Source organism: Nycticebus coucang, chromosome 1, assembly GCF_027406575.1.
Source record: "Nycticebus coucang isolate mNycCou1 chromosome 1, mNycCou1.pri, whole genome shotgun sequence".
Taxonomy (NCBI): Eukaryota; Metazoa; Chordata; class Mammalia; order Primates; family Lorisidae; genus Nycticebus; species Nycticebus coucang.
Window position 1 is genome coordinate 141,572,588 of NC_069780.1, and position 26,388 is coordinate 141,598,975.

A 26,388-nucleotide genomic window follows, 5' to 3' on the forward strand; every position below is an offset into this window, starting at 1 on the left:
GCTTTATTTCTAGTCATTTGGGGGGGGGATTAAAAACCTATTGTACATTATAATCCTTAAACTTAAGTAATATCTTTAGTTGAAAGGAAATTTGGAGTAGAGTTCTTTTTCTTTTTGTTGTGTTTTAAACTATAGATATCAACGTATACATAGGAATGACCAAGGGCCCTGAAAGTGATTACTATCACTTATTTTCTTGACCAAAAAAACCCTTTTAATTACAAATGCCAGTTTTTATTTTTAATTGACCATGTCAAAAATCTAAGCTGAGAATTCTGAAGATCAACATAGCAGACATCAAAAAAGAATTTTAAACAGAGGAAGACCACAAGCTGACTAGTGTTTGCCATTATAAACCAATTAATAATTAAGAAGATAATTGCAAAACTTAAGCATTTAGAAGTTTTGACACATGGAACTGACTGGCTACCTTATGAAGGATCAACTTCTATTACCACTTCAAGTGTGCACTGCTGAAAAGCAAGAATAAGAGTACCAACAGAATTCATCTACAAATGATAAATAGCAACTGCATAATCAAGTAAAATGATATTACAGAAGGTATTGAGTGTAAAATGGCTGTCCTCTTCACCTTACCTCAAGTTTTCCTGACAACATCTACATGGGATGAAAAAGAACAGTCTTAAAGGGGAAAAAAAAAAAACCTTGAAAGAAAGTAAACAATGGAAACATAGGAACTCTTACAAGTGAACAGAGAAAGTAAGTCTCTCTCACTCACATACACACACACACCACCCCCCACTAGACCCAAGAAAGCTTTGCTTCTGTAAGCCCATGCAAGGAAATGTCAAATCTCCCATAATCATCTGATTTCACTTTCTACAGAACTCTTGTATTCCTACTCATTCTCAGCTTTTGCAAAATAGTATTAGTATGGTCATTTCAAAGCTGAGTAAGTATCAACAAGAAAAATAATCAGCAGCACAAACCAAATTCAATGTTAATTACCAACATAAAAAAACATTTAGTAAGAGTCTAGAGTACAGGAAAACATTCAAATCTTAATTGACTGTTTTATAGACACCACACACACTCCATGTTAAAACATTCTCTATGCCAACTATAACAGAGCAGGATGAAACTAAAATTCTTTTTTAAAATGCATAAACAAATAATTTCCTCAAATACTTAGCTTTATTAGAGAAATAGTACTAAAAATAACAAAGATTCAAACATTTGCTCTATGCTACTTACATATCATAAATAAAATAGCTGTTGGTGTAAGACACACACTCTTTCACAATCTTTCCATTTGTACCCAAGCATTCTTATATCAGAATAAGCTGTTTACCAGCCAACCATATGTGGCTGAATGATTAAAATGACCATCTATACTTTACATAGTAAAGCATTTTCCAAAATTTTAATGTACACAGTGACAAAAAGGAAAAAACAAAAAACACAGTAATTTTGAACACATGAAGAGTGATTAAGCAGCTTCATAATCAAACCAGGCTTCATTACTTGCAATAAGGGTAACTCTTTCCATTCTCCACCAAATACTTAGGTTTCAATAGTACTAATATTAAAAGAAAACTCAAGTGGAAACCAAGTAACTAATGTGCTACCAGTTTTTTAAATTTATAAAAGTAACTCTTCCCATGAGGTAAGGCAACTGAGTAATTTGATTGTATTAGACTGCATTAAAATAATTATACTTGATTTTTTAGTAACATGCTAATTAAAAGATTACTTTTTGGAAAATACAACCATAATGAAGAGTTCAGAAACTACAAGTTATAGTTTTGGGGAACAACAGCAACGTTGTCATTTTATTATTTGCATACTTTCTGCAAAATGTGAACCTAAGAATGAAGGATGACCTATATCTTAAACTCAAGTAAATATATCTTTAAACATAAAAAACTGCCCATATAGTCCTACCCTCCCTTTAAGTATAATTTCTGCACATTATTTATGCAAAGACAATTGAGAGGTAATAATTAAGGCCATCCAATATAGACAACTAAAGTGTTTCCTCTGATTTAAGGAAAATAACAATATGTTTCATTTTCAATTATCACAGTATAAAAGTGATGGTCCCAAAACTGTATGACTCTAAATAGTCATTCTTGAAAATAGGACTTCCTTCTCACATTAGGCGAAATAAGTAAGAAGCTCTTCTGACATACCACTTGCACACTTCTGTAATGGGTATGAATGAAATATCCATCTAGATTCCATATGATTGAGAATGACTAGCACATATAAAATTCTAGAAAACAGTATACCACATTGTAGAAGGCACTAAAGCTTCAGCTTGTGCTCCCATAGCCCATTTTGAAAACCTAGATTCCTTTTTAAAAGGGCACCTTTGCCACCTACAGCTGACAAGACACACTGCAATATTATTCATAAGAAGCTTGGAAATGTCAAGAAAGTTCAAAAATAAATGCTCACTTTGTGGGTAGACCCAACAATTCTAAATACTGAATACTAATACATTATTATTAGTATTCAACACAGTTGTTCTTCCTTTTGTAAAAGAACAGTAGCATGCATTGTCAACTGGTTTTTTTAATTCACTTATTTAAGCAATTTTAATCTGCAAAACTATTTTAAAGAAAACCGTTGTCCTAAACAGTGAGCAAAAGAAAACACAATAGTGAGAATTTAACACATCTCTGTAAATCTTGTGAAGTAAATGTTAAAACTTCTTACATACTTTGCACTTACAAGGGTGTGTATATATCTGCACCAATTTCAAGCACATCATCAAACTGTATATACTGAAATAAAAAAAGAAACAGTAAAACAATACAAAATTCAGTAACTACCATTTTTTAAGAGCCTCCAATGCTTATCTCCAGTCCTTAGGGATGGAACAAATTTAGATCTTTGATGTTCAATTTATTTGCAATGGTTCTTGGCAAACACTAACAAACCACATGACAACTGTGTCAGCCACCATGGAAATGCACAGATTTTAGAAGATGAGTTTGGGTAACATCTGTTGTTTTCATGATGTCCATGCTTTATTTTCTTACTCAGCAACAAGATGGCCACAAAGTCACCTAACAACTGGCAAAGCTGTTAGATCCTATCTTTATGCTCAACTAGATTTCTTCTCTGTTTACATCTTGTTGAGAGAATTAAAAGCTTTGGATTTTATTCCAGCACTGAGTGTAAAGGTGCGTTTGTTGGTCCTATACTGCTTCTGTTTTGGTAGAGAGGTTTTCTTCATTTGGCTGACAATTCCCATTTTGCTGCACTTTGATTTCCTCAGTCCTTGGTGCATCCTTGTCATCTACTTCTTTGCTCAGGCTTGAATCTGGTTCTTTATTGTGCTCCTTCTCCTACAACCAATATCAAGGCAGACATTTAATATTTTCCTCAATAGGTGCCTGCTATTATGGCTAAAACATGAAACTTTCTATTTTGTGAATTAATAAAACTGGCTATTTTCTCCCATTACTTTTTCATATAAAAATAGTATGAAAACACTATCAGTTTGCCCTTTGTGTTCTCATAAAAGATGAATAATTCGACTCGGTGCCTGGGGCTCAAGCAGCTAAGGTGCCAGCCACATACACCTGAGCTGGCGGGTTCAAATCCAGCCTGGGCCCACCAAACAACAATGACGGCTGCAACCAAAACATAGCCGAGTGTTGTGGCGGGCACCTGTAGTCCCAGCTACTTGGGAGGCTGAAGCAAGAGAATCACTTAAGCCCAGGAGTTGGACGTTGCTGTGAGCTGTGATGCCACAGCACTCTACCATGGGTGACAGCTTGAGGCTCTGTCTCAAAAAAAAAAAAAAAGATGAATGATTCATGGAAATTAAATTATTGTAGAATAAAATAGATGAACAGAAATTCTAAGGACAATATTAAATGTTAGTGACAGACTTAAAAACGTGGGATAGGTCTGTTGAAAGACTAAAATAAAGATTAGTCCACATCACAAAATCCCAAAACTGCAGATGCTGGCATGGATGTGGAAAAGAAGGGAACACTTCTACACAGTCTTTTTGGAAAGAAGTATGGAGAATTCTCAAGGAACTAAAAGTTGACCTACCATTTCATCCTGCAATATCATTACTAGTTAACTGCCCAAATGAACAAAAATCATTTTACAACTAACTAATCAATGACATTTGCACCAGGATGTTTATTACAGCCCAATTCATAATAGCCAAATCATGGAAGCTGCCTAAATGCTGAATGAATAAACAAACTGTGGTATATGTATACCATGGAATACTATGCAGCCATAAAAAAGATAGAGACTTTACATCTTTTATGTTTAGCTAGATAGAGGTGAAACATATTCTTCTTAGTAAAGTATCTCAGGAATAAGAAAAAAAGTAACCAATGTACTCAAACTATTGTGAAACCTATGTATAAACACTTACACATTCATACAAATGATAAAAAATAAATATAGTCCAGAAAGAAAGAAGGGAGAGAAGGGAAGGGGAGAGGGTAGAGGGTGAGTGGAGGGAGGGTATTTGGTAGGATCTCACCTAATGTGCACAATGCAAGGGGTACACTTCAAAACTAAGAGTATATCATAAATGTCCCGCCACAAAAATAAGTGAGGTGATGGTTGTGTTAGTTTGATTTAAGCATTCTACATTGTATAGCAAATCATCATACTGTACCCCATAAATGTATACAGTTATGATTTAATAAAAATTAAGTTAAAAAAAAAAAAAAGACTGAAATAGTTTCCAAAGATACCAGGATAGATTTATAACCTGGATATACAAGAAGCAAAAATAAGGGAATAAAGAAAGTCACTATTCCTCCCAAATAAGACTGTTTAAGAACATTCCAAATTCTGCTCTCAGCTTAACAGAGAATTAAATGAAAATGAACAATGTCTGGAACATAATAAATGATCAATAAATGCTGTCAACAGTATTGAAAATGATGGTAAAGCTCTCACAGCATGAAAGTAAATAAAACTGTAAGATGAAAGCTCAACACGGGCCATCGCTGTCTAACGCCAGTGCCGCCTCTAGCTTGCTGAGCTCCAGCCGAAGGAGAAGGGGGGTAAGTAAGGAGGTCTTTATACCATGCCTCGTACAAAGCAGAGTGCCCACAAATCCACCGATGGTAACACCGATGGTAAAGCACCCAGGAAGCAACTGGCTACAAAAGCTGCTGGCAAGAGTGAGCCCTCTACTGGAGGGGTGAGGAAACCTCATCGCTATAGGCCTGGTACTGTGGCACTACGTTATCAGAAGTCCACTGAACTTCTGATTCGCAAACTTCCTTTCCAGCGTCTGGTGCGAGAAATTGCTCAGGACTTTAAGACAGATCTGTGCTTCCAGAGCGCAGCTATTGGTGCTTTGCAGGAGGCAAGTGAGGCCTATCTAGTTGGCCTTTTTGAAGACACCAACCTGTGTGCTTTCCATGCCAAATGTGTAACAATTATGCCAAAAGACATCCAGCTAGCACGCCGCATATGTGGAGAACGTGCTTAAGAGTCCACTATGATGGGAAAACATTTCATTCTCAAAAAAAAAAAAAATTCTCTTCTTCCTGTTATTGGTAGTTCTGAACGTTAGATTTTTTTTCCCCCATGAGGTCAAAAGATACTTAAGTATATGATTGCGACTGGAAAAATAGGGGACAGAAATCAGGTGGTATTGGCAGTTTTTCCATTTTCATTTGTGTGTGAATTTTTAATATAAAATGCGGAGATGTGCAGCATTAATGCAAGTCAAAATGTTTCAGTGAACAAGTTTCAGCAGTTCAACTTTATAACAATTATAAATAAACCTGTTAAATTTTTCTGGACAATGCCAGCATTTGGATTTTTTTAAAACAACTAAATTTCTTATTGACGGCAACTAAATGGTGTTTGTAGCATTTTTATCATACAGTAGATTCCATCCATTCACTATACTTTTCTGAGTTGTCCTACATGCAAGTAGATGTTTTTAATGTTGTCTGTCTTCTGTGCTGTTCCTGTAAGTTTGCTATTAAAATAGCAAAATGGGAGACTCTGTCTCAAACAAAAATAAATACATAAAATAAAATACAACAATGTACAAGACCCTATTGCTCTCAAGAAGCTTTTAGTCTAAAACTATTTTTATGCAGGTGGCACCTGTGCTCAAAGGAGTAGGGCGCAGGCCCCATAAGCTGGAGGTGGTGGGTTCAAACCCAAAAACTGCAACAACAACAAAAAAAAAACTATTTCTATGCAAAAAACAGTCTCAAATGCCCACACACTGAATAACAGCTGCTTACTTTAAGTGAAGTACTGTTCTTCTCCAACTTCTCTTTCCCATCTCTGTCATTAGAACTCTTCCTTGTAGAGGCTGAACGTTCTCTTTCTCTTCTTTCACTGTTGTGGTCCCTTTCTTTTTCTCTCTTTTTATCCTTCTTATTTCTGCTATAAGCATATTGATGTGCCAATTAATTTCTAAGAAATTAAAAACCTATCATATTCTTGACGAAATATCCTTATCTCACACAGGGTATCCAAAATAATTCATTGTATACTTACCAGTAAACTGGTTTGGCAAAGTAACACAAATGAGTTATACAACACAACCTACTCCACCCTTATTCCCATTAGTTTTTTTGAAGGTAAATAAGACTTTTTTTTGCAGAGGCCATCATATGTTCATATAAAACACAATTTACTACTGCCAATTCATAAGTTTCGAGATAGTCAAGATTTATCTAAGTGTAATAAGGATAAAATTAAACCACATATAGTGCTTTCATATGAACCTTTCCAAAGCAATAAATAAATAAGCAGAAAGAAATTAAAAAGATAAAAATTAAATGTGGTTGCCAGGTAGGGCTGAATGACTACTAGCAAAAACTTGGAACATCAAACAACCTACCTGTCCTCCTCATATACCATTAGAAAGAAGTCTCAACAATTTAAGAGCAAAAGTTAAGCAGATGATGATGGAATGAACTAACACTTTTAAAAATTAGCATACCCTTAAGATTATAGGGGAAAAAAACCAATGCATTACACAGAAGTACAGACAGCCTCTACTCAAAACAGCCCTAATATGGAATTCTAAACTTTTTTCTGTTAATTATGGTTTAAAAATAGATACAAATTAATGGAACAAATAAAGATACCTATGAAACAGACCTAAGTACATAGAAAAGTTTAAGCCCAATTGGATTAGAGGCCTCAATTTTTTAAATGAAACTATACATATAAGTATTAGAAAAAAGTGGGGCGGCGCCCGTGGCTCAGTGAGCAGGGCGCCGGCCCCATATACCGATGGTGGTGGGTTCAAACCCAGCCCTGGCCAAACTGCAACAAAAAAAATAGCCGGGCGTTGTGGCAGGCCCCTGTAGTCCTAGCTACTGGGGAGGCTGAGGCAAGAGAATCGCCTAAACCCAGGAGTTGGAGGTTGCTGTGAGCTGTTGATGTCATGGCACTCTACTGAGGGTGATAAAGTGAGACTCTGTCTCTAAAAAAAAAAAAGAAAAAGAAAAAAACATGGTGAATTACTGTACAACTTGGGTGAAGGTAAATTTTTTTTAACCGTAACTAAACTCCAGGTACATAAAAGAAAAATTAAAGAATTTGCCTACATAAACTTTCATAAGGAAAAAAACACCATTAACGTATTCAAAAGAAAAATGACAAAAAATACTTGCAACGTATTTGTGTGTATGTGTATCATTACACGTAACTTAAAAATAAAAGAATAGCATAAAAAAGAATCAAATACTTAGGAATAAATTTATCAGAAGAGGTAACCATGTACAGTGGAAACCACAAAACTGTTCTGTGACTGGACCCAGTGGCTCACTCCTGTAATCTTAGCAGGAGTTTGAGATCAGTCTGAGCAAAAAATCAAGACAGTGTCTCTACTAAAAATGGAAAAGTTTCAGGTGGCACCCGTAGCTCCCTGGGTAGGGCACTGACCACACACACCAAGGGTGGTGGGTTTGAACCCTGCCCAGACCAGCTAAAACAACAACTGCAGCAACAAAAAAAAGCCAGGCGTTATGGCCGGCACCTATAGTCCCGGCCAAGGCAACAGAATCACTTAAGCTCAAGAGTTTGCTGTGAGCTGTGACACCACAGCACTTTACCGAGGGTGACAGAGACGCTGTCTCAAAAGAAAAAAGAAAAAAAATTTCAGTAGGTGCAGTGGTGCATGTCTGTAATCTCAGCTACTCAGGAGGAAAAGACAGGAGGATTGCCTGAGGTCAGGAGTTTGAGGTTGCTATGAGGTAGGTTCATGTCATGGCACTCTAGCCTCAACAACAGAGTGAGACTCTCTCAAAAACAAACAAAAAAAGCCCAGTCCTATTCAAAATAAGCAAGATTTCTTTATAGAATGGCCAACAGGCACATGAAAAGATGCTGCACATCACTAATTGTGACATAAATGCAACTCAAAACCATAATAAGACACCATCACACACCCACAGGAATGGCTACCATGAAAGAAACGGACAGTAACAAGTGTCAGTGAGGATGCAGAGAAACTGGAACTCTGCGGGGGGTATGTAAAATGATGCACACTTTGGAAAACAATTTGGTAATTACTCAGAAAGTGAGTAACTATACTATCCAACAATTACCACTCCCAATACAAAGCCAAGAGAAATGAAAACGTTTCCACACAAAAATGTGTACATAAATGTTCATAGCATTAGTGTTCATAATAGCTAAGAAAAGTGGAAATACTAAATGTCCATGAACTGATGAATAAACATGATCTTATCCACACAATGGAGTATTACCCTTAAAAAGAAAAGAACAGGCCAGGTGCAGTGGCTCATGTCTATAATCGCACCACTCTGAGAGGGGGAGGCAGGTAGATCGCCTGAGTTCAGGTGTTTCAAGACCTGCCTAACCAAGAGTGAGACCCTATTTCTATTAAAATAGAAAAACTAGCCAGGCATGGTGGTGAGTATCTAGTCCCAGCTGAAGGACTGAGGCAAGATCACTTGAACACAGAAATTTGAGGTTGCTGTGAGCTAGGATGCCACTGCACTCTACCTAGAGAGCAGAGTGAGACTCTTGTCTCAAAAAAAAAAAAAAATGACATATTGGTTTATCCTACAACATAAATGAACCTTGAATCAATGTGTTTAGTGAAAGAATCCATATATAAAACACCACATATCACATGAGTGCACATATGATATATTCAGAATAAGTATATTAGTGGCTGCTAGGGGCTAGAGGGAGGGGAATATGGGTATAGGTTTTTTCTTGAAATGATAAAAAATGTTTTGGAATTAAATAGTGATGGCAACACAACACTACCAACATAATAAAAACTACTGAATTGCACAGCTTAAAGGGTAAATCTTGTATGTGACTGATATCAATTTAAAAAATTATGACCAACTTATAGCTTTCATATGAAAGCTATAACCCAATTATAGCCCAAGAATATGAGGAAAGGGGATAGGAAGGGAAGGGGAGGGGGAAGGATGGATGGAGGGAGGATGATTGGTGGGACCACACCTACGGTGCATCTTACAAGGGTACATATGAAACTTACTAAATGTAGAATACAAATATCTTAACACAATAACTAAGAAAATGCCATGAAGGCTATGTTAACCTGTTTGATGAAAATATTTCAAATTGTATATAAAACCAGCATATTGTACCCCCACGATTGTATCAATGTCTACAGCTATGATTTAACTAAAAAACAAAACAAAACTGTGGGGGCCCAGCACCCATGGCTCAGTGATTAGGGTGCCAGCCAAATACACTGGGGCTGGCAGGTTCAAACCTGGCCTGGGCCTGCTAAACAAAGACAACCACAACAAAAAAATAGCCGGGTGTTGTGGCTGGCGCCTGTAGTCCCAGCTACTGAGGAGACTGAGGCAACAGAATCGCTTAAGCGCGAGTTTGAGGTTGCTGTGAGCAGTGAGGCCACAGCACTCTACCAAAGGTGACATAGTGAGACTCTTATGTCTTTTTTTCCCCCCCAAATAAATAAATAAATAAATAAAATAATGGCTCGGCACCTGTGGCTCAAGCAGGTGCCAGTCACATACACCTAAGCTGGCGGGTTTGAATCCAGCCCAGGCCTGCCAAACAACAATGACAGCTGCAACCAAAAAATAGCCGGGCTATTGTGGCGGGCGCCTGTAGTCCCAGCTACTTCGGAGGCTGAGGCAGGAGAATCACTTGGGCCCAGAGGTTGGAGGTTGCTGTGAGCTGTGAAGCCACAGCACTCTACCCAGGGTGACAGCTTGAGGCTCTGTCTCAAAAATAAATAAATAATAAAAATAATAAAAAAAAATACTGTGGGGCTGGGTCTTGTCAAAGCCCCCCCACACACACACACACAAGTATGATGTCCTTTGTGAAGAAAAAAATTATAAAATAAAGAGGGGCCAGTGTGGTGGTTAATACCTGTAATCCTAGAGGAGGCTGAGATGTTGAGGTCAAGATTGCTTGAGGCCATTTCGAGACCACCCTGAGCAAGAGATCCCATCTCTACTGAAAATATAAAACTTAACAAGGTGCAGTAGTCTAGCCTGGGTAACAGAGCAAGACTCTGTCTCAAAAAAATAAGTAAAATAAAAACAACCTTCCAAGTAGAAAACTGACCTCCCAGTAGATAACATTAATAAAAGAAAAACACTCACAAGAAGGGCCAGGCACTGTGGCTCACACATGTTATCCCATCACTCTGGGAGGCCGAGGTGGGTGGATCACCTGAGCTCCTGAGTTTCAGATCAGCCTGAGCAAGAGTGAGACCCCACCTCTAAAAAGAGACTGGCACTGTGGCAGGCAACTGTAGTCCCAGCTACTCAGGAGACTGAAGCAAGAGAATCACTTGAGCCCAAGAGTTTGAGGTTGATGTGAGCTATGACACTATGAAACCCAGGTGACTGAGTGAGATTGTCTAAAAAAAAAATTTAAAAAGTTTCATAAGAGCAACAAAAGAAAATTATTAAGAATAAGTATACTGGGCGGCGCCTGTGGCTCAGTCGGTAAGGCGCCGGCCCCATATACCGAGGGTGGCGGGTTCAAGCCCGGCCCCGGCCAAACTGCAACCAAAAAATAGCCGGGCGTTGTGGCGGGCGCCTGTAGTCCCAGCTGCTCGGGAGGCTGAGGCAGGAGAATCGCTTAAGCCCAGGAGTTAGAGGTTGCTGTGAGCTGTGTGAGGCCACGGCACTCTACCGAGGGCCATAAAGTGAGACTCTGTCTCTACAAAAAAAAAAAAAAAAGAATAAGTATACTTACCAAAAGGCATTGGTACATTGGTACATTGACAGCTTTGACTTAAAATATACAAAAGCAAAATTATGTAACCCAGGAGTATCCAAGCTGCAGCTGACAGGCCACATGCTGGTTTTGTGAGGACACTTTTTGCTTATCTGTGGTATTTGGCTTGTCTTTCAATATGACATAAAGTATGCACAGGCCTTTTTTTTTTTTTTTTTTGCTTATCAACTTTCATTAGTGTTTGTGTATATATAATGTGGTGACCAAGAAAACTCTTACTCTTCCACTGTGCAACAGAAAAACTTGCAGCAAATCGTATGTACCCCCATAGTATTCTGAAAATAAATAGCAGAAGATGTTAACAAATGGAAGAATATACCATGCTAATGGCTGGGAAGAATCAATGTTGTTAAAATGTTTATACTACCCAAAGAGATCTACAAATTTAACACAATCCTCATTAAAGTACCAATATCACACTTCAAAGAACCTGAAAAAATAGTTCTACGTTTTGTATGGAAACAGAAAAAAACCCAAATAGCCACTGTAATTCTCAGAAATAAAAATAAATCTGGAGGCATCACATTACCAGACTTCAGGTTATACTACAAGTCTACAGTGATCAAAACAGCATGGTATTAGCACAAAAATAGAGACACAGACATGGAACAGAATAGGGAACTTAAGAGATGAAACCAGCTTGTTATCCCCATTTGACTTTCAATAAACTGAACAGATGTATACACTGGGGAAAAGAATCCCTACTTAACAAATGTGCTAGGAGAATGGGTTGTTCACACGTAAAAGATTGAAATTGGACCTTCCTCACTCTTTACTTGCAAAAAGTAACTCACTCTGGATAAAAGATTTAATATAAGCACAAAACAATGAAAACTCTAGAAGAAAAATGTGGGAAAAAAACTTATCGATATTGGCCTGGGGAAAGATTTTATAAAGAAGACTCCATTGGCAACTGCGGCAACAACAAAAATAAATAAATGGGGCTTGATCAACCTAAAAAGCTTCTGCACAGCTAAGGACACAAACTCAAAACAAATAAACAACTCTCTGAATGGGAGATGTTCACATGTTACAGATCTCCCAAAGAGCTAATAATCCAGAATCTACAAAGAACTTAAGCAAATCAACAAGAAAAGAGCAAATAACCTTATTAATCACTGAGTAAGAGACATGAACAGAACCTTCTACTAGCAAAATAAACAGATGGCCAACAAACAGGTGAAAAAATCCTCCTCGTCCCTAATCATCAGAAGAATGCAAATCAAAACCACCTTGAGATATCACCTAACCCAGTGAGATTACCCCTCTAATATTCTGAAATTAAAAAAAAAAAAACGAATGAGAAGAAAAGCCCCCCAAACCTCTATAAAATTAAATCTCAAAAGCAATGTATTTCTTTTTCTTTTTTTATTTTTTAAGAGACAGTCTTATTTTGTCACCCTTGGTAGAGTGACAGCTCACAGCAACCTCCAGCTCTTGGGCTTAGGTGATTCTCTTGCCTCGGCCTCCTGAGTAGCTGGGACTGCAGATGCCTGCCACAATGTCCTGCTATTTTTTTTTTTGCAGTTTCTGGCGGGGGCTGGGTTTGAACCCACCACCTCTGGCATATGGGGCCGGCGCCCTACCCCTTTGAGCCACAGTCACCACCTTGCCCTGCTATTTTTTTGTTGCATTTTGGCCGGGGCAGAGTTTGAACCCACCACCCTCGGTATATGGAGCCAGCACCTACTCACTGAGCCACAGGCGCAGCCCAAAAGCAATGTATTTTTATTTTTATTTTTTTTGCAGTTTTTGGCCGGGGCTGGGTTTGAACCCACCACCTCCAGCATATGGGGCCAGTGCCCTACTCCTTTGAGCCACAGGCACCACCCAGCAATGTATTTCTTAAGAAGGAAGAAGAAACAGGAACTGATATTTGTTATTGTTATCACAATATTGTCTCCAATATAAAAAGTCCCTGGAAATAGAAAAAAAAAAAAAAAGATCCAACAGAAAAATGGGCAAAGAATACAGATGATTCATAAAAAAGGAAATCCAAATAACCTTCAAATGTATGAAAAGGTTGGCATCTTCACTCAAAAATAAGACAAATGCAAATGCATAAATTATACAGATAAGGATACCATTTCTCATCTACCAAATGAACAAAAAGCTGTAACTATCTGTCATGGAAGCAGAGATAAAGGTACCCTCATACATAGTTTCTTAGAGGGCTCTAAAAAGACATTCACATTAATATCATTATAGACAAATTGCTTTTCCTTCCAACTTCCTACTCATTTAAAAGTTACAAATACACTCCTACTCTAGGTCCAAAGTTATTCTTTAGTTTTACATATAGGCAGTCCCTGGGTTACAAATAAGATAGGTTCTACAGCCTTGTTTTTCTTTTCTTTCTTTCTTTTTTTTTGAGACAGTCTCATTCTGTCACCCTGGCCAGAGTGTCATGGCATCATCATTGCTCATAACAATCTCAAACTCCTCGGCTCAAGCAATTCTTTTGCCTCACCTCTCAAGTAGCTGGGACTACAGGCGCCCACTACAATGCCTGGCAAGTTTTTCAATTTTTAGTAGAAATGGGGTCCTGCTCTTGCTCAGGCTGGTCTCCAACTCCTGAGCTCTGGCAATCTACCCACCTTAGCCTCCCAGAGAGCTAGGATTACAGGTGTTGAGTGTAAGCTTTGTTTTTAAGTTGAATTCCTACATAGGATGGAATAGGTACACTTACCTATTACCTCTAATAGCCTCCATTCTTAAGTGTGAGTCATATGTCACTCAGATGTTTATAACTTGGAGACTTACTGTAATAGCCTCTGTTCTTAAGTGTGAGTTGTATGTCAGTCAGATGTTTGTAACTTGGGGACTGCCTATAATTGGAATTTACAATTTCTCAAAATGTAACTTTTTATAATACTTAACCAGAGGATGATGGAAATGTATTACTCATTGAAAAAAACAAAATTTAAGAAATAAAAAGATGTCTTGGTATGTGACACACCTCTTGGGGGCAAGACACAATTGTAAGAGGGACTTTACCTAACAAATGCAATCAGAGTAACCTAGTTTCTTGTACCTTCAATGAATACCCAACAATAAATAAATAAATAAGAAATAAAAAGATAATTTTAAAACATTTATTCCTATTTCCTGCTTGCTTTCTCCTCTTTAGTTTTAGCACGTGCTTGCAACCTACCTCCTAGGGGATGGAGATCTAGAAGATTTCCTCTTTATGGTTTTGGATGTTCTTGGTGATCTGGAACAACTCCTGCTCCTCCTCCTTCGCCTTTCCCTGAAAGCCAAAAGTCATTTCAGAAAACAGTAGATGAAATAAAAGGAAATACAATAGCAAAAGGGTCCTTGATACTCTAAAGTGAACAGTATTCTTCAGAGGCCAGTTTAACTTCACATTCTTTATGAACATGATCTATTAACTAATTTTAGGGCAGGTCAAATTATGAACTAGTAATTTTACTAAAATATCACCTGAGATTTCATATTAGAAAGCATAGAGAAGTCCTCCTTCTTATCATATTTACTGAAACAATAATTTCCTGAGTAGAAAAAATATTAACAATATTTCACTTTCTCTCAAGTTAAGTATGTTCTTTCTAAGCACCTAAAACATATTTTGCTTAGCAGATCCTTTATCACCCATCTAGCTCCTGCTACCCCCCCACTGTGGATTATTTTGTAACAAAATTAAGTCCTTTTCTAAACTGAAAGATAAAGTTTGTGAAATGTGAACTTTCTACACCAAAGTATTTAGAAGTACTCTAAAAAAGGCATTCACATTAATATCATTATAGAGAAATTTCTTTTCCTTCTAATTTCCTACAACTTCGCTATTGTTCTACTCATTTAAAATTCAGTACACAAGATGTTTTAGATATAAGTTAAAAAGCTAAAATCTGGGATTTAAATATGACAAAGTAGAAAATAATTAGTAAGTAGATTAACAATGTTTACTATTAAAAACTATTTTGCCAGCTCAGCGCCTGTAGCTCAGTGGCTAGAGCGCTGGACATATACACCAGGACTGGCGGGTTTGAACCCGGCCCAGGCCTGCCAAACAACAATCACAACAACAACAATAAAAAAAAAAAAAGCCAGGCATTGTGGCAGGCGCCTGTAGTCCCACCTACTTGGGAGGCTGAGGCAGGAGATTCGCTTAAGCCCAGGAGTTGGAGGTTGCTGTGAGCTGTGATGTCACAGCACTCTACTAAGGGCAACATAAGGAGACTCTGTCTCAAAAAAAAAAAAAACTATTTTGCTGGGCGGCGCCTGTGCCTCAGTCAGTAGGGCGCCGGCCCCAGTCTGTAGGTTCAAACCCGGCCCCAGCTGAACTGCAACAAAAAAAAAAAAAAATAGCCGGGCGTTGTGGCAGGCGCCTGTAGTCCCAGCTACTCGGGAGGCTGAGGCAAGAGAATCGCGTAAGCCCAGGAGATGGAGGTTGCTGTGAGTCCTGTGACGTCATGGCACTCTACCGAGGGGCATAAAGTGAGACTCTGTCTCTACAAAAAAAAAAAAAACTATTTGCTTAACGTATTAGCAAATGATGCATACTCTAAATTACTTCATTTGTAAGGGTGCTCAACATTGAAACAATAAACTTTACTATGTCTGTAATTTAGGAGATGAGATGTTAGTATATATATAGTAGGTCATTAAATATGAAATGCCCAATTTCAAAATCAAAGTTCATTGTATTTCAAACAAGAACCAGTAAAGTTAATCAAAGAATGCTCCTAAACTATTGACACAATTTTGCCATCTTTAGGGTAGTTTGTATATGCCACCTGGAGAGCTGAGTGGCAATAAAATTGTGAAAGATGTTTTCCACCGCTTATTGAGAATTAAATATTTTTCCTTGTAAGTGGTGCAAACCCTGCAAGAAGTGGTAGTCAGTTGGTGCAAGGTCTGGTAAATATGGTAGATGACAGAGTTTCCTAGTCCAGCTTCTGTGGTCTGAGCAGCATTATTTGTACAATATGGGTAGGAGCATTTTCTTGCAAGAAGATCGACCTGTCTCCAATAATCAATCTTGGCTGCTAAATCACAAGTACCCTCATCATTTCATCCAACTAGTTGCAGAAGACACCCACTATAGCCAAATGACCCGGTTTCGTGAAGCCTTAATGTATTAATACCAGTGTTGGACCACCAAACAGACACCATTAGCTTTTTTTGATGAATATTCAATTTGGGGCTGTGTTTTGGAACTTCATCTTTTTCTAACCAATGTGCTGAAAGTTTGCTACTGTCAAAAAGAATCCATTTTTCATCACATTAACAATACAGTGTAGAAATGGTTTGCCTTTATGTTGTGACAGCAAAAAGGCAGGCTTTGAGATGACTTGTCTTCTGACATTTAATTACCATGCCAATTTGTTTCAGATACTCAAATATTGTTGGAATAGTAACGTTAAACTTTGCTGCTAATTCACATAGGGTAAGATAGATTCGCTTCCACTACCGCTTTCACCTCATCATTGTCTACCTTGGTGTTAAGCCACTCACGTAGCTCATTTCCAAGATTAAAATCAACAAAACAGAATCAAATCACTGATGTACTGTGAATTCATTAGCTACATCCTTGCCAAACACATTGTTGCTGTTTAAAGCTGTCTGTGCTACGTGGGTTCCACAACGGAATTCATACTCAAAAATAACACAAATTTTTGACTTATCCATGGTTTCACAAAAATTGCTCTAAAAATTTTTATTTATTTTTTTGAGACAGTCTCACTGTGTCACCCTCGGTAGAGTGCCATGGCGTCACAGCTCACAGCAACCTCCAGCTCCTGGGCTTAGGTGATTATCTTGCCTCAGTCTCCCAAGTAGCTGGGACTACAGGTGCCCGCCACAACGCCCAGCTGTTTTTTTGTTGCAGTTTGGTGGTGGCAAGGTTCGAACCTGCCAGCATCCTACCCAATGAGCCACAGGCATCACGGTATATGGGGCCAGCACCCTACCCAATGAACCACAGGCACTGCCCTAAAAAATTTTTTGAAGATAATTACAAGCCAAAACATGCATTTGAAAGAATGAGGACATACCTTCACAAGCAAAAGAAAACAAGAAGTGTCAAAATGAAACGTCAGAGATATCATCTATCAAACTTAGTACTTAAGGAAATCGGACACTTCATACTTAATAACCTAATATTAAATACTATTTTTTTAAGACAGGTCTCACTCTGTCACCATGGGTAGAGTGCCATGGTGTCATAGCCCACAGCGATCTCAAACTCCTGGGTTTCAGCAATCCTCTTGCCTCAGCCTCTCAAATAATAGGACTACAGGCGCCCGCCACAACACCCAGCTAGTTTTTCTATTTTTAGCAGACAGGATCCCATACTTGCTTAGGCTAGTCTTAAATTTCTGAGCTTAAACATCTGCCCATCCTGGCCTCCCAGAGAGCTAAGACTACAAGTGTGAGTCATCATGCCTGGCCTAATGATTTATCTCACAGGGAGCTCTGATAATCAGTGACTACATGGCTGAAAGAACCAAATTCGCTTGAATTTAAGTTCTCATTGCCAACCCAGGAAGTGATTCTAAGAGACTAATACAATTGTTGTCAGAATAGTAACTTGGCTTTCTGTAAGTTTTCAGTTATAACATAAAAAATTAAGTAATGCTCACATGTGGTACAAATAGCAGATGTTTGTAAAAGACCATAAAAACTCAAGAACTTTAAGAACACAAATAAATCAATTCTAACTTTATCTAAGGCTTTCTCCTCCATTACCCACTTTTATTTCCAAGATACTCAAAAATTATATCTCCTAACTAATATAGAAATTATATAATGATATTTCATTGTTACAATGCCATTCTATAACAGCTCAACATAAAAGCCAAAAGTAATTTTTTCATAGCATGAGAATGTCAGCATATTCCAGACTTCAAGTTTACACAAAACAGCTCTGCCTTGATCAGTATAATTCATTAGCTGTTTGTTTGGAAAGCACTACAAATGGATGTCCACTAACTACTAGGCAATGATAGTGAAACTAGGCTGAATAGACAGTAATCTAGATAGTCAATCACTTAAGAAGCTGTAAGCTATAGTATGAACAAAATTACAGAGTGTCCATAAAGTTGTGTGCAATTTAAAACAGTTGTATGGTTTAAATAACACACAAACTTTATGGACACCATGTGTATTTAAATTTTAGTTATACAACTTATTAGCTGCACAACCAGGGTCATGTTATATTTAACCTGAGTCAGCTTTTTCAACAGAAAAATGGAGATAATTAGTAACTCGAGCCTTACGGAGTTGTTTTAAGGATATGGTACTGTAAAGTACCAAGCATAGAGTTGGCACATAGTAGGTGTTCAACAAATATTCTCTCCCTCCCATTCTTATTCTTGCCTTTATTAGTAGTAACTTTTAAGCAACAAACATTTTTTAAATATCAAAATGTTCATTAAAAATACAGATTAGGAGGCAATGCTGAAAACAAAACTATGAAGTAGATTTTTTTTCTCGAGTAGTTAAAATATTTCCCTTTTGGCCAGGTGCAGTGGCTCACATCGTAATCCTCGCACTCTGGAAGGCCAAGGCGGGTGGATTATCCTGAGCTCACAGGTTCAAGACCAGCCTGAGCAAGAGCAAGACCCCATCTCTAAAAAAAATAGCCAGGTAGTGCCAGCTACTCAGGAGGCTGAGGCAAAAGAATCGCTTAAGCCCAAGAGTTTGAGGTTGCTGTGAGCTATATGATGCCATGGCACTCTCCCAAGAGTGACAAAGTAAAACTCTGTCTCAAAAAAAAAAAAAAATTAAAAAATATTTCCCCTTTTAATAAATCAGAGCATCCCATAAGCATTAGGAACAAAGCTAAAAGATTAGAAACTATAGCTCTTTAAGCAGCTCTTCTAAAAGCAAAGACATTCCAAATTGCTCAGTCATTACGAACTACTGTCAGATATCTTTTATTCTCCAGGCCCTAGAGGTTAAGAACAAATTTAAAAATATGAACACTGAGCAACTTAAAACTGCGCATGGAAAATGTAACCACTTCCAAGTCATCTGAAAAAGTAAATTCAAGTTCTTAAAAAAGAATCAAAACATCATTTGGTGCTGTAAAGGATAAGGTCTAAACAATTTCTTAAGCACAGAGGCATGAATGACAAACCACCAAGAAAATACTTCATAGTAAAGGTGCAGTTTTTTGGTTCAATATGCTGAAATCCTACAAAGACCTGTTTACTTTAAGCCCCATTTTAACATGATATATTATCGCTTCCAACTTGGTTTCTGGGACAGTTTTTAAAAACAGGTAGCAAGTACTAGTTAAAAACTTTTCAAGCTTAATCTCTATAAAGTAGGGAAATAACTTGTACACCTTTGACTTTAAAGTACAGAGTGAACAGAGAACTTCCTGTAAGCTTAAGTTTCCTCATGTTTTAAAAACTGATAATCAATTAACGGTCGATTCACAGGTCTGTTCTTAAACAAAGTGAGACATGAAAAGTCTAATGAGACATAATATCTGCCACCCAATAAAGGTCTGCAATTATCTTTTATTATCTAGTCAAAGGCTAGTATTAAGAATGAACTATTAAAATATACATTTAGCCAGAATTACAGTAGCTCATGCCTGTAATCCTAGTACTCTGGAACACTGAGGCAGGTGGATTGCCTAAGCTCTCAGGAGTTCCAGACCAGCCTGAGTAAGAGTCAGACCCTGTTTCTAAAAATAGCCAGGTGTTGTGGTGGGCGCCTGTAGTCCCAGTTATTCAGGGACTGAGGCAAGAGGATCACTCGAGCCCAGGAGTTTGAGGCTGGTGTGAGCTATGATGCCACAACACTCTACCAAGGGTGAGAAAGTGGAAAAAAATATATATATACACACGTATATATAGTACAAAATACATTTCTTCTATATCAAATTGTTTTCTCTAAAAAAATCATCTTTAAAATAATCTTTAAAACTTGCTAAAAATATTTAGTATTTCTAAATTAGATAGTTTAACACAAGTTAGGAACTTCCGTTTATTTATAGTCATGGTATCATCTGAAGTAAGGGATATTCAAATCTCAAAAGTTGGTTCTCATTTCACAGCTCTTACTATGGCAACTTGCTGCCACCTGGTGGCAGACTACTTATTAACAAATTGGTAGTACGGTCCTAAGAAAATCTAAGCCTTAAAACTGACAAAAGACAATCAAAATTTAAATGTTTTACAGTCAACAAAATAGAGGTTAAAAATTAACTCAGATGACAAAAAGGGCTAACACTGCAACTTTAGAAACCATTTTGTATATTAAAATTCACACTATTCTAAAGAAAGCATACAGGTCAAGTCTTTCTATACTTTTTAAAAATAATACCTTCTTAGGCTGGGCTCAGTGGCTCACACCTATAATCCTAGTACTCTGGGAGGCCAAGGCAGGTGAACTGCCTGAGCTCATGAGTTTGAGACCAACCTGAGCAAGAGCAAGACCCTGTCTCTAAAAATAGCCAGGCATTGTGGCGGCCACTTGTAGTCCCAACTACTCAAGGGGCTGAGGCGAGAGGATCATTTGAGCCCAAGACTTTGAGGTTGCTGTGAGCTATGATGCCACAGCACTTTACTGAGGGCAACAAAGTGAGACTCTATCTCAAAAAATAACAGTGGGTTACAAAGGAACTAAAACTTTTAATAGTAATGTTGCCCAATATCATTTCTTCTTGGAAACAAGTCTAATACTGTGGCAATCCCTCTGTGATAGAGAAATATTTACTGTGAAATGTTCTGATATTATCATACTGATTCCATTTATAGAATGACCTTCCCCCCTCAGTTAAAAGTTTATGTTTTCATAGTCATCTGTAAACCCCTCCATAAAAAATATTAAGCATTATCAAACCTGCTGGAACTACGAGATCTTCTTGATGCATTATAACTTCTGGGTGGTGTTCTGGATTTTTTATCCTTCTTTCTTTTTTCATCTATCTCTTTGGACCTGTCCTTTTCTCGTTCCTTTTCTTTGTCCTGTTCCTTTTCCTTCTCTTTGTCACGCTCCTTTTCTTGCTCTTTTTCTCGCTCTTTCTCTCTGTCCTTTTCCTTGTCTTTTTCCCGTTCTTTATCCCGGTCTTTATCTTTGTTTTTACCCCGTTCCTTTTCTTTTTCACGCTCCTTTTCCCTCTCTCTCTCTTTGTCTCTTTCCTTTTCTCTATCTTTCTCTTTCACTCTTTCCTTGACCTTTTCTCGAGTGTCTTTTCTCTTGTCCCTTTAAAAACAAAAATAAATAAATTCATAACTGAAATAATTCTACCCCCCAAAAGGACCGCCCTCCTTTTCCTCAACTATCAACACAAAACAATTTATAATGGCTATACACATTACACAGAAATTTTTATAATTCGTGTCCAAAAAGCCACTAAATGATGCGATTATCAAGCTGAATTGAGTTCAGAAACCTCAAATCATATTGACATCTGATTGAAATCAATGGTAATAAATATTAATTGTAGATTACTAAAACAATCAAAAAATTGTTTTATTTTTCATTAAAGCCTAAACCACAAGAGATTTTAAACAAATGAAATCAATGAAAAAATTGACCTTAATTTCTCTAAAACGCACCTTGAGTGTGAACGACTCCTTGATTTTCGTCTTTCCCTTGATTTAGAACGCTTTTTATGTGGGCTCCTAGATCTACGTCTGTCTTTTTGTCTTGAACGTGATCTATTATGGGATCTACTCCTAAAGAAAAACAAATTGTTAGACTATCAAAACTTATTCTCAGAATTTCAATTTTTAAAACATTTTAAATAGCTTTCAAATAAGAGAAGTTAATAATCTGTCCCAACATTATTTTATCAGTATTTTAACATTTTCTTATGTGTGTGTATATATATGTATATATAATGCTTAGATAAGATTATCTAAAATAAGTTTATTTATTAAAAACTTTACTCAACATTTTTGTTGTCTAGAACTGAGAGACAGAAACAAAAAATTTATCAGCCAGGTGAGATGGCTCACGTCTGTAATCATGGCACTCTGGGAGGCTGAGGTGGGTAGGAGCTGAGCTCAGGAGTTCCCAGACCAGCCTGAGCAAGAATGAGAACCCGTCTCTACTAAAATAGAAAAATTAGCTGGGTGTTGTGGTAGGCACCTATAGTTCCAACTACTTGGGAAACTGAAGCATAAGGATCATTTATTTAAGCCCAAGTATTTGAGGCTGCTATGAGCTATAGGCACTCAACCCCAACGTGACAGCCTGCATCCAACAAAAAAAAAAAAAAAAAAATTAACAGTGATTTTCTATGTCAGACTTAAGTTTGATATTTTCAGGTGTACCTTTCTTTTGCTAATCATTACATGCCTCGGATTAATATAAAATTTTTTCCCATGGTCCATGTTTTCATACCATAAAATGTCCTTAACTCTTGATTTGCATGTAATCTGGTTATAGTTTTTTTTTTTTTTTGGAGATAGTCTCACTTTGGTGCCCTCCGTAGAGTGCTATGGTGTCACAGTTCACAGCAACCTCAAACCCTTGGGCTCAAGAGATTCTCTTATCTCAGCCTCCCACACAGCTCGGACTACAATCATCCGCCACAAGGCCTGGCCAATTTTTGGTTTTAGTTGTCACTGTTTGGCAGGCCCAGGCTGTGTTCGAACCCGCCAGCTCCTGGCGCCAAGCCAGGTTATAGCTCATCTTGTCAAGGGAATAGTGGTTACATGTTTTAATAGTTTCTATAAATGGCTATATGCTGTTTGTCATAACCAGCATATTAAGAATATAAGGAAGCAGAGTACTAATGATGATACTTCTAAGTTAAAACTGTGGCTCAGTCGGTGGGGTGCCGGCCCCATATACCGAGGGGGGGGGGTTCAGGCCCAACCCCGGCTGAACTGCAACCAAAAAAAAAAAAAAACTATATTTTTGCATAAAATAAAAATCATTACTCGTAAGTAAAAACTAGATATATTCAAATGTTAGATTTGCAATGCTCTGATTTTATAGCTTTAACTACAATCACAGCTATAGGTTGAGTATCACTTATCTAAAATGCTTGGGACCACAAGTGTTTGGAATTTCAGATTTTTATAAATTCTAGAAAATCTGCAATATTTATCTGCAGATTTCTGCAGATATATCTGCAAAAAATATATATATATTTTATATATATATTTTATATATAATATAAAATATTATAAATATTTTATAATATTAAAATATATATATATTTTTTTTTTTTATTTTTTTTTAACCAGGTGAGCATCCAAAATACAAAAATCCAAACTCCAAAACGTTCCAAAGAATACTTCCTTTGAGCATCACAACCACACTGAAAAAGTTTTGGATTTTGGAGCATTTCAGATTTTGAGATTTTGGAGGCTCAAGCCATATAAAAAAATAATAATAATAAATATTAGTGGAATTGTTGCAAGAAAAACAACTGTTATTTCAACTTTGACTAGGTCCTTTTTCCATACTGAAATAAGTATTTTAATAATGTGATTTTTTTTCTCTATAATGAGGTACCTTAAGTACTATTTATTAAAATGTAACAAAAAGGAAGCACACAACTTAAATAGCAAAGTGATTAGACTCACCGGCTTTGGAGTCTGAAAGTCTGGTTCTGAAACTCAGCTTTGCCACATACTAGCTGTGAGAACTCTAGCTAGCCACTTAAGCTCTACCACTACATCTCCCAGGGCAGTCATGAGGATTAATTCTGAAGATGTATGTAAAACTGCCTAGCAGTCTCTGGCAGAGTTAATTCTTAGCACTCTTAACTCTCAATATCATCATCATTAAAAATTAACATAAATGTAAACTTTAAATTACACATGTATTCTAAGAAGGTCAAATGAACTTCTACAAGTATGCGTTCTGTAACTAACACTCATCTTAATGATATTTTAGTAAGTTAAAGCAAATACCTACAGAAAAGACACACTTAATGCTTGTGTTACGCCATACTATCAGAAAAATTGCCATACAATCCTCAAGTAATAACAAAATCATGTTTTTTAAACACAGTTTTCACTTATGTCAAAATCTGTTTTCTAGGCCACCAACAGCAGCTCACACCTATAATCACAACACTTTGGGAGGCCAAGGTGGGAGGATCGCTTTAAGTCAGGAGTTCAAGACCAGCCTGGACAATATAGCGAGACCCTGTCTGTACAAAAATATTAAAAATTAAACAAGTATGGGCATGCGTACCTATAGTCCCAGGTACTTGGGAGGCTCACTTGAGCCTCAGAGTCCAGGCTACATTGAGCTATGATTGTGCCATTGCACTCCAGCCTGGGCAACTGTCTCTAAAACTGTCTCTAAAAATAATTAATTAAAATAAAACTTTAGAAGTGTTTTCTAACATCATTTGTTATAAGGCTTTAAAGATAATACACTTGTCTTCCTATCTGGCATATAGTAAAGCACCAAATAAATGCCTGCAATTATCTTTTATTACCTTGTCAAAGGCTAGCATTAAGAATAAACTATTAAAATATACATTTAGCCAGGCATAGGGGCTCATGCCTATAATCCTAGCACTCTTGGGAGGCCGAGGCAGGTGGACTGCTTAAGCTCAGGAGTTCCAGATCAGCCTGAGCAAGAGCGAGACCCGTCTCTAAAAATAGCTGGGTGTTGTGGTGGGTGCCTGTAGTCCCAGCTACTTGGGAGGCTGAGGCAAGAGCTATGATGCAATGGCACTCTACAGAGGGTGACAAAGTGAGACTCTATCTCAAAAAAAAAGAAAAGAAATTCTTTATCATTAGTAACTTAAGAGACACAAAGGTAAAGGAATAGAGTTTAAGGCAATTATTAGTTCATTTACAGATACCCACACATGATAATCTTTTAAAGTGCCTCTGTTTCTGTGCTTGCTAATAAAAAGTCTTAACGTAAAGATTTCTGTTCTAATTACCCTTGCTAAAAATATAATTATTTTGTTTTCCTCAAAGCAGTGCTTTCTATCCTAATCAACCAAAGGAACATCTTTTAAGGAATCAAATATAGTCCAAATAAACATTAATAATAAAAAACAAAAAAAAATAATAAAACACTTATTGGGCAGCGCCTGTGGCTCAAGGAGTAGGGCGCCGGTCCCATATGCCGGAGGTGGCGGGTTCAAACCCAGCCCCGGCCAAAAACCACAAAAAAAAAAAAAAAAAAGAATGCTCAAAGTAGTCAAAAGCAGATCTAATTCCAACCAACAATAAAAATGTGTGCTATTATCAGCAGTTCCCATTTTTTAATGATATATTATATTCCCATTATTTTGAATAATGCAGAATCATATTTGTAAATTAAACTGTAAATAAATGGTAACTTACCATTATGCTGCAAAGTTCATTTGTAAATCAGTTGTTTTCCATTAAATCATTGTAAATGTCTATTACTTTCTATGTTGGTCTGTAAGTTACTTAACTTAAAAATACAACAATTACAGTACTATACAACTTTTAATGCTTGTGTTATTCACAGAAACGGTGTTTCTATGAATAAAATGTATCAAAATTTGGACAAAATGGTAATACATCTCCTCAATCCTAGGCAAGGTCACAATAACAACAAACCCTTCCTTCTTATACGGCATCAACTCGAACTGCCATGGGAGGAAAAGCCAAGAAAGGTCTGTCATTCACTCCCAGACTCCTGGGAAACTGAGAGGTGGGGGAGTAGAGTCCTTTCAAGTCAAGATCCTTAAACCAAATGCTTTTAGGTAAGGGATTTTTTGGCCTTTAAAGAGAACTCATCCTCTTCTATGTTTGAGCACTTAGTCAACGTTTCTACATACATGTATAAAAATAGAATATGCTGACAAAAAATACGTATGTATATATGTCAAGAGTTAATAATTTCTAATGCTACATAGATCTACTAGAATATACTCCCACAAATGAGAACAATAATCAACAAATTTAAATTTAGACTGAATAGCCCTTCCCTCTCTCACCCTCGAAGGGAGAAAATAGCCAAATATACTCAAATACAAACAAAAACCTTGAAGTATATAGCTAAATTACTTGCCATAATTTTAAAAAGCACATAATGCTTCATGTAGATTACCAAGGAAACAATGACATTATCAATCATCAAGTTTTGATTTTTCCCTTGGAACTCAGTGCTCTTAGACTCAACACAAAAATGAGATTCAGGTCACTGATCTTTTTTTTTCTGCCCAGTTTTCTATTTCCTTCATCTCCTGTCAACATAGGAAATATCTATAGTCTACTATCACTG

The 26,388-nt window shown here is 37.1% G+C and overlaps 1 protein-coding gene across 7 annotated transcripts in view; it reads right to left on the reverse strand.

Annotated features, from left to right (window-relative positions):
- Positions 1 to 1,140: 1,140 nt before the first annotated feature.
- SREK1 (splicing regulatory glutamic acid and lysine rich protein 1) overlaps positions 1,141 to 26,388 on the reverse strand; it is a 52,387-nt gene continuing 27,139 nt past the window's right edge. For 3 of the 7 annotated variants that reach the window (XM_053589530.1, XM_053589565.1, XM_053589558.1), the window contains 5 exons: positions 21,765 to 21,884; positions 21,046 to 21,408; positions 14,378 to 14,473; positions 6,222 to 6,366; positions 1,141 to 3,317 (listed from right to left, as the gene is read on the reverse strand). In XM_053589530.1, the coding sequence (XP_053445505.1) occupies positions 3,168 to 3,317; positions 6,222 to 6,366; positions 14,378 to 14,473; positions 21,046 to 21,408; positions 21,765 to 21,884 (874 nt within the window). In that variant the 3' untranslated portion in view covers positions 1,141 to 3,167. The remainder of the gene's footprint in view (positions 3,318 to 6,221; positions 6,367 to 14,377; positions 14,474 to 21,045; positions 21,409 to 21,764; positions 21,885 to 26,388) is intronic. The other 4 variants (XM_053589539.1, XM_053589581.1, XM_053589574.1 and 1 more) reach the window with 4 other exon arrangements.